Here is a 9,776-nt window from a genome sequence, read left to right as displayed (position 1 = left end):
TCCAACGGTGCAGATCTAATTTGATCAAATTCAATGGTAAAAAATATATATATATATATATATATAATAGTCTAAATTTAAATCCAACGGCTACAGAAATTAAAAAAAATTATTTATGTGTTTCTTATACTTTCGTAATGTTCCACGAGTTTCATGGTGTCAGTTTAGTGATTTTTCAATATTTATTGGAATATAAATATTTTTAGGTTAAAATATTCATAAAATTAAATTTGGATAGTCCACATAATTTTTTTTAAGCGTTACTTTAGAAAAAAAATTATCCTCATCTTGGGTTAAAATTTTAACCCAAAAGGGTTGGAGAAGAAAAATTGTTTATGGGTTAAAAGTTTTAGGTTTTAACCCAAAGATTGGAGATGATCTGATAAATGTGAATCTCAAATGTGTTGGTGGATCCTATCCACTAAACTATTTTTTTTAATACATCGATATTTTTACACTAAGAGGATGTAGAGTTCGGTTAAGCCACACAATGGACAACCTAATTTGGTATCAAATTCGCCATTCAAGAGCTTCGAATCTAAAACCTCTCACTTTTAAGTAAAATGTATATTATAAAATGACTTACGTCATATAAAAAGACAAACTTGAATTTTATTAAATAGAATGGCAATGCAGCTAGCAGCTTCAGCTTCTGCCACTCAACCCAAATGCTATCCCTCTGCCTGCCAGTCTCTCTCCACCGAGTAAACTGAAAACCTCGTCGTAGCTATTTATTAGGTAATCTTTATTACTCATCATCAAGGTCATTGAGTCCATATACATTTAAGTTATTATGGATCCAGATATGGAGAACCAGGCAGTAACAGACAGGTTCGTACTCTCTCTCTCTCTCTCTCTCTCTCTCAGTATTTCGAATTATCTTAGCTTGCTGTTATTTGTCACTCTCAAGGTATAGCAGCGCACCATGGCGCAGCGGTGGGAATGATAAAGCGTTGGAAATCCACGGAGAGTCCCAAAATGTGTACGAAATTTATGTTATTTGAAACGCTACACTTGATTATATATGGCTATTACAACACCTTCTATTCCTTTATTTTTAAATTTTAAAACGCCGAATACAACATAGTGGCGCCGGCAGCGAGGCTACGGAACTCATCTAATCGGATGAGAGGCAGTAGCTGGCATCGGAGTTGCATATGGTAGCCAATTTGATTCACTATTCAGACTTCAAAGACGTGAGGAGTTGACTTCAGTGAAAACTTTTAACAAAGACAAACTTCTTTCTACAAACACAGACACAGTGACCCGTTCATAACCATTCCTCCAAGGAAACGTTGCGTCACATTCAACATAGACAAACTCACCCTTATACTAATTTATGGGATTGGCTACAAATATACACAAAATCATATATAATATTACTTTGGAGTGAGGTCCCTCCTGCATTTCTTCAGGATGCCCTCCTTCAAGTTAGCTTTACTTGATTTGAAGTTCTAATGAAATCGTTTCCTTTCAGAAAAGAAATATATATACATATATGACCTAATTGTTGATTTATGCGAACTTGTGTAGCGCCAATTTCTCCATTGAGTTTTAATATTAGCCGATTATCTCTTGAACTTTTATAAATAGTCAATTTTCCTTTGGTGTTAGATCTTGAAATTTTCATCTAATTTTTCAAGGGAAAACTTGATATAAGTCCAATTTTTTTAGCCAATAGTAAGAATAGTCCAATTTATTAAAATAAGTCCAATTCCTTAAATTTAATTATTTTATTATCAATAATTATCTATTCAATGATAAGATTTATTATAAAAATCAAATTTCTTCTTAATTATCTCTTTGATTATTTCTTTTTATTTTTATTTTTTGTTATTTCTTGTTCTTCCTCCTGCTTTAAACCCCATTTATAGATTTTATTTTTAATTTTTATAATCAACCTATATCACAGGTTAATTATTTTTATGTATCTATATGACAAATTCTTTTTTATAATCAACGTGTCACAGATTCATGTGTCTTGCTTGTAGGTATGTTATGTTTTTTTCCTACCTTTTAGTTAGATTTCCTATCTCACTTATAGGTATAATATATATATATATATATATATATTCATGTATTTGTTACTTGAGTTAAGGTACAATGTTTTGTAGATAATTTATGTTAGTATATTAGTTTTTTTTTTGTTGTAAGATATTAATTAGATTTTTTGGAGTTGAAAAATGCATAATATTAGAAGATTTTAATTGATTTTTAATATTTTAAAAAATATAAAATGAGTATAAAAGAAATAAAAACATGTAATTAGATAATTGGACTCACTCCTAAAAATCATCTATGTTTTTGAACCTAGATCTAAAAGCCCCATTTTTCAATTAGTCACGCAGATAACCTATGCCAACTATATAAGGGCAAAAACGTATTCTTGTTTTGTTAAATTGGGTGCAAAGCCAATACTTTGTAACTCCTAATTAAACTTCCATGAATAATTCAAACATAAAGTGTACGGAGTCAACTAGTGGAAGAGAAGAAGAAGAAGAAGAAGAAGAAGAAGAAAATAATAATATGTTGTCCACATGAAGGATAAAATTACTTTATAACCCTCAAACATTTGCCATATGACCAAAATAGATAGAAAATTACATGAAAATTCCAATAATTAACATCCTAGGGTAGGGAAAAATTGGCTAGAATTAAAGTTTAGGAGAAAATTGGAAGCTCAACACAAATTCGGGACGGAAAATTGACAAATAGCAATATGTAGATTTATCATCCAGAATATCAAAGTGAGATTTGGCCTTTTAAAAAAAAAAAAAAAAAAAAAGAGAGGTAGTTTTTGTATTTTGTTGTGTACAGTGAAAATTTCTAAAATATTTTGGTAGTAGTCTGATTTCATTTAGACTTCTTGTGGTGGTTTACACTGTTCACATGAATTATATTTGATCATTAGATAGTAATTCTATTAAATATATACTAACATTTTCCTACACACTTTGTGTGTATGAATACATTTTTTTTTAGAAAATGAGAAGGGGGGGGGGGGCGGGGGAGTGGGAGATTTTTGTTTTTGGTTTTTTATTTTTTTATTTTAAATATTGAAGGTATTTTAACATCATCTGACCTGTAGGTGAGGTTTCAATAAAAAAAAGTAATATTTGAACATGTGAAAGTATATTATTATCCATCATTTTTTTTTTGTGTGTGATAGAAGATTAAGTAGTATTTTCACCTTCTTTTGATTGACAAAGAGGGTTTTATTAATTAATAGAGATTAATAGAGATAAGTATTGTAGTCAATCTTAGAAAATTATTATTATTCATTATTATGCTACGTTATGGACGGATACTTGTTTTAGCGAAGAAGTCTGAAATACATCTAATAGCTGCTATTAGAATCGGATTTATATCTCATTTTATCTTGTTTAATTTATTAGCTCGAGGGCCTCATTATTAGGATTTAGGGTGAATGCATATGAATTTCATTCATTGTTTGTTGCGTGTTTCCCAGGATAACAAAAATAAAGAAGATTTTTGATGTGCGTCAGGATCAGGGGACTCACCTTAGAATGTGGAACAGTATATTTGTGATCTCCTGTGCATTTGCTGTCTCTCTGGATCCTTTGTTCTTTTATGTTGTGAATTTCAAAGAGGATGAAAAGTGCCTTCATACGGACGAAACGTTGGAAATTGTTGCTCTTGTTTTGCGATCACTCACGGATGTCATTTTCCTCGTGCATTTGATATGTGAAATTTTAGCCCTCAAAATGAATATCTCGAAAAATGAACAGTCCGAGGCAGTGAAACAAACTGGGGGAAATTCCGGTAAGAAATGGAAAGCCAGAGGGTTGATTCAATATGCCAGAGAGTTGATTCAATATGCCATTGCCAGGAAAATAATTCAGAATATGTTATCCATCATAATTGACGTTTTAGTTCTTATTCCCCTCCCACAAGTAAGAGAAATTAACTAAACTCTAATTTTTTTTTTTTGGTAGCTAGCTGAAATTGATGGTTCTATGTCCTAACCCTTGTTTATGTTTTCATTTTCTTCAGCTGATAATACTAATGTTTTACCCAAGGGAAGGCTCAGGATTTGTGGAACACAAAACGTTTGTGAATGTGTTTCTTCTCGGTCAATATGTTCCGAGGGTTCTTCGAATTCACTTGTCGGCCAAGGCATTCAAAAGGATGAATGGGAGATGGGCTAAGGGTCTTTTCAACTTGTTTCTCTACGTTCTTGCCGGACACGTAAGTTTCAACTCAATTGTCATTATATTTTATTACTTTGTTAATTACTAATGTTGGATTATGGACCAATGCCGTTGTTTTCGAAAATGATAGTGTAGAAACATGACTCTTTAACTTAATCATGTAGAACGTTTATAATATACAGGGTTTGAGAAGACTCATATGTGGTAGGATTTCTAAATTAATTACAATTGATATTACGTTGCCTTAATTAAGGAGAAGATTCTAGACTAATTAATTCTATCCTAACACCACCTCCATGCCATTTAGTACTACGGTTTAGTGGTATTCCTTCTCACTTGTAAGTGAGAGGTCATAGGTTCGATTCTTTCCAAAGACGAATTTGAACCACATTGTGAGGCTTAGCCCACTCTCCCACTTCTCTTTGTGTAAATATTATCGTTTGTTCAAAGAAAAAACACAACCACCACCACCACCACTCACCACCCCCTACAATTGGACAATCCTGATTGGACGAGAATGAAACAAAGTACACCATGATGCGGTTGATGAAGAGCTTTAGTAAGAAGATCAGCAGAAGAGGTGTAACAAACGGGATGACCATAAAGAGCCACATTTCTACGACCAAAATGATAAAAAGGTCAATGCAGCTAGTACGAGCATGGTGAACTGAATTAGTAACAAGATAGGTGGCACTGAGGTTGTCACAATGAAGTAGAATTGGAAAGGATAGCCAAACACCAAACTCGCGAAGAAGAAAATAAAGCCACGTAGTATAATTAGCACATTGATGAGCAAGGGACCTATATTTAAGTTTAAAGATAGATTAAGACATTGTCGGTTGCTTTTTATAGCACCAAAAGATGAGATTGGTGCCAAGATAAATGCGGTAGCCTGTGGTGGAGTGGCGAGTTTCTAGACAACTCGCTCAATTTATGTTAGAACAAGCAAATCAGAAGCAAGTTAAGGAGTCAAAGTGATGTCAAATCCATAGTACCTTTGATATAGCAGAGAATCAGTTTGTCTGCAATCATATGAGAAATGCGAGGGGAACTCGTGAATTGAGCAACATGATTGACAACAAAAGATATATCAAGGCAAGTTCAAGTAAGATACTCTAAGGAGTCAACTAACTCGCGATTAAGGTCGTTTGTGAAAATTTGAAGGTCTTGTGCGAAAATTTAAATGGGCCCTCCTTAATCTTTTAAGAAAATACTAAACTATGTTTGAAAAAAATACTAATTTTTTGTTTTAGACATTAATCTTTTTTAACCTTTCAAACATACCTATGTTTAATCTTGTCTGTGTTTTCGTTTGATTTATTCAATTCGATAGCTAAAAATAAAACTGGTGTGTAAGAAGCTAACAATGACTTATTGAATAAGAAACCATGTTTTATTGCGAAGTTAAGCATTATTTCTTCATTCATGGCCTAACGCCATTCAGGATGCTTAGAAGCTTGAGAATTACTAGAATCAATAGACGCTAAAAGAGCATGAGAAAGAGGATACCGAACAGTGATATCAATTCGAGTTTTTTGTGTTTGGAGATGCCGTCACGTAGCCGAGTGACCATGGGACGAGTGGACTGAACAACGGAGGTAGTCAGCGCAAAGCAGGCGACGGAAGGGGGCAGCAAGAGACGCTGAGACATTGTTGGTGCTGGTGGCAGACACGGCAGCATAAGAGAAAACACGCGTTTGTGTCGTGGGGCCTTAATGTTATGGACGTGGGTTGCTGAGGCGGATGAAATGTGGTTTGAGCGCTGGGCTTGGCATTGAAGTGAGCGCATTGGAAACCGGCCCGGGGCGAGCTGGTGCGAAAGCTAGCGTATTGATGATGACGGCTGGCGCGCTGGGCTGTTTGGGAAAGTTGGGGGCTGAACAGTGGCGGTGGGACTGGGAATTAGGAGAGGGGTCAGACACTGGTTGGTCAGTAGGTAGAAATGGGCCAGGCGTGACACATGGACTGGACCGCACAAGAGAAGTAGTGGGAGGTTGCAAGACTGGATCTGGCAGAAGTTGGGCCCTCGGTGGAGGTTTGTAACTGCAAATTAGGTGTGGAGAGAGGTAGGAAGAAGATTAATGAGGTGGACGGTTGTGAAGGCATATTTAGCCCATAATTCACAAGGGAGCCCTGCAGTGTAGAGTAAGGCTCGTATTAAGGTGGCTATATGGCAATGCTTTCATTTGGCAAGCCATTTTTTTGTGAGTGGGGGCAAAAGTAGCGTTATCCAATACCCAACTCATGACAAAAAGTAGAAAAACATTGATTAACATACTTCGTACCTTTATCACTTTGGAGAACTTGAATAGTAGCTTGAAAGATATTACAAACCATAGCCACAAAGATTTTAAAGATATCAAAAATTTCCAATTTTCGTTTCAGATAGATCCAGGAGTAGCAAAAAAATGATCGTTGAATAAAATATAATGAAAAAAACTATAACATAAGCAACAAGAGACATCACACATTAGAATGAACGATATAAAACAAAGAGAAAGCACGATTATTAGTATTAGAATAAATAGAAAATTACCTTGATTTGCTAAGAGCGCATCCCATACAAAAAATTTATTGATTTGATATCAAAACCTAAGCGAGACATGACAGGCGACGAAGGACGACCAAGTCATTGGTGCTAAGTGGATGATGAAATAGCGGTAAAGGCATGGTGGACATCGGAGACAGTAAACGACAGGGACAAAGGACAAACCCATCCTTACACCTTGAAAAAGCAAGAAATCAGTACCTAAGTCATAGATTTGAAATAATGTTGGAAGAATTCAGGCAAGAAGGAAGTTCAGACATGACAGGTGGAAGACGCCATTTAGGTATCGTTTGGTATGTAGACGGGACGGGACGGGACGGGACAGGACAGAACGGAACGGAGCGGGAGCAAAGATGCCCTCGGATGGAAACAAGGAGGAAGAAGAAGGAGACGGAGAGGTTATAATTTTGTGTTCCACGGATGTGGAACGAGTCGTTCCAAGGGGGTGAGGTGGAACGAAAATTCACCCAAAACTCGTCCCGTGGAACAGCTCGTTCCACCCGTTTTAGGCGCACCAAATGTGGGACGGAACACCTTGTCCCACTCTGTTCCGTCCCGTCCCACGTACCAAACGGTACCTTAAGGAAAGGAGAAGAATCAAGACAAAAACCCTAGAAACTATGGGAGTGAGACTGCAATAAGGGAGTAAAGGCTGCTGTGATTTGTTTTTTATTTTTATTTTTTATTGTTGGTGTGAGAAAGTCCTACAAGAAGAGAACGACCGTAAGTTTTTTTTTTATTGCCTGCAAAAAAGATGATATGGTTGGATTGCTAGACTCTGGTGGAGGAATGATACTAGGTAGAAATATAACTTCTTGATTAATTATGTATAATGTTTACAATAAATATAGGCTTTGAGAAAACCCATATGTGGTAGAAGTTCTAAATCAATTAATTACCATTGATATTACATTCGTTAATTACGAGAAAATTCTAGATTAATTAATTATATGCTAACAGGTAGACTAATATCTAGAGTTTTTTGTTTGCACGTTATGGGTTTAGGTACTCGGAGCTTTTTGGTACTTTTTTTCTATTCAACGAGCGGTATCATGTTGGTATGAGGCTTGTAAACAATGTATTGGTAATTGCGAGGACACTTTGTACTGCGATAGTGCGCAAACTACCAGACCTCTAAACCAGACTTGCTTGGTTACTGTGAATTCTACTGCAATAAATATGACCGAATATCTAAAGTATAGTTGCCCGTTGGATACTCCAGATGGTGCTTCACCTCGATTTAACTTTGGAATATTTCTCGATTCCCTTAAAAATGAAAACCCAGATCAAGAGTTCGGAAAGCAGTTTGTATACTCCTTTTGGTGGGGCTTGCGAAATCTAAGGTACATTATATATCCATTGGCAACCAACAATTTTCAGAAAAATATGTAACGAATAAAATTTTTGGGATTATCTAATTCGGCAACATTGTCTAATATTTTGCAGTAATTTTGGGACAAATCTGGTCACAAGTACGTATGTGTTGGAAAACTTGTTTGCGATTCTCATTTCAGTCATTGGCTTGCTACTGTTTGTATATCTCATTGGAAACGTGGAGGTTGGTATATTAAGTCTCTCTGTACATTAACTTTCGACAATTTTTCTGTGTTTGGGAGTTGGGACTGCGGAGATCATTCTTCGAGTATATTAAGTAATTGTTTGATTTGTGGCGAGACAGGCTTTTATACTGATGGGAGCTACAAAAACAGTGGACATGAGACGACAAAGTAAAAAAAAACAGGAAGCTGAAAAAGCACTTAAGAAAGTATGTTCCTCAACCTCTATCTCTCACCATTAATTTATGGAATACATTGTTTTAAAACAAAATGATGTTAACATTCGATGTTTGAATTACAATAATGATAAGATTGCACTATAATCTTAAAGTTTATAGTCCATAGTTATACAATAATGCTAAGTTAGTTAACAACACAGAATCACATTGTTATTACTAAAACTAGGTTAATGTTACATTCATTACAAAATTACTGTTCAAATTAAAGAGTACAGTAGATTAACCTGTGTATGTATACTACAGATACCAATGCTTAAAGACATGGATGAAAAAGTGTGGAAGAAGATGTGCGAATATCTAAAGCCAGCGACGTACATTGAGAACAGCTTCGTTTTTCGAACAGGAGATCCACTCGATTGCATGTTGTTCGTTATCAAAGGGACATTGTGGACCTACGCGTCGAGTGATAGTCATGTTGGGCAAGGAATCTCATCAATGGCCATCAAGCTCCTCAGGGAAGGTGACTTTTACGGGGAAGAGCTTCTCGATTGGGCATCAGACTGTTTCACCGAAGTTCCAGTCTCCAGCAAACATGTCAAAAGTCGGACAAAAGTAGAAGCATTTGTGCTCATGGCCGAGGACTTGGCAACTGTAGTCTCTCTACTCAGACCACATAATCGTAACAATCCTGAAGAGGTGGAGAAGGTGACACTTTCTGCTGTTCTTCGTTTCCATACCAAGGCGCAACGACGTCCGCCTCCGTCCCTGGCTTAAATAGGGGATGACAATAGTAAGACCTTGCCATCTGCAGCAAGTAATTAGTATCTTCAGAAACGTCGAAGTATAGACGCTTTATGGCCAAGAGTTCCATACACAACCTAGCTGCGTAGATTTTGTATAAGCTCTGGCCTCAAAATAATATTATTACTGGTTGAGAATTAGCCGTACGTTTCAATAATTAAGCAGTGGTAGCCACAATACCATTTCTCTCAAAGATATGTTTATGTTGGTCATGGTCTGAAACATTTGCAGTTATGAGGTTTAAGTTATTAGGCATGGAAAGCTCTAAACCTTATATATCGTGCTTGATGTTCTGTATGGTAATTCACTATTTCAAGGCAGTTTTTGAGTTTTTAATGGCCTAGGGCGATAAACAAATGGGGTTATTTCCTACACATTATTTTCACAAGAAAATAAAATGTACAAATTTTTATCCCTTCTCTGTGCTTAAAACATATTAATTTGGCCACAATAAATATATAAGAATCTTCTTCTAGTATTTCTAGTGTCAAAATCATGAGGCACATATTTTTAAAATCAA

The 9,776-nt window shown here is 35.8% G+C and overlaps 1 protein-coding gene across 1 annotated transcript; it reads left to right on the top strand.

Moving 5' to 3' along the window:
- The first annotated feature begins 639 nt into the window (after positions 1 to 639).
- On the top strand, positions 640 to 9,592 carry LOC103967239 (cyclic nucleotide-gated ion channel 1). Its single transcript, XM_048588110.1, has 8 exons — positions 640 to 831; positions 911 to 982; positions 3,470 to 3,914; positions 4,015 to 4,209; positions 7,726 to 8,063; positions 8,167 to 8,278; positions 8,399 to 8,485; positions 8,759 to 9,592. The coding sequence occupies exons 1-8, from the start codon at positions 794 to 796 to the stop codon at positions 9,227 to 9,229; spliced, it is 1,758 nt and encodes a 585-aa protein (XP_048444067.1). The 5' UTR covers positions 640 to 793; the 3' UTR covers positions 9,230 to 9,592.
- The last annotated feature ends 184 nt before the right edge of the window (positions 9,593 to 9,776 follow it).

This window comes from the organism of the source record quoted next, unplaced genomic scaffold, assembly GCF_019419815.1.
Source record: "Pyrus x bretschneideri cultivar Hongxiangsu unplaced genomic scaffold, Pyrus_bretschneideri_v1 Contig273, whole genome shotgun sequence".
In the NCBI taxonomy this organism is placed as follows: Eukaryota; Viridiplantae; Streptophyta; class Magnoliopsida; order Rosales; family Rosaceae; genus Pyrus; species Pyrus x bretschneideri.
Note: the sequence above shows the minus strand (reverse complement) of the source record. Positions and strands in the feature narration are given on the sequence as shown.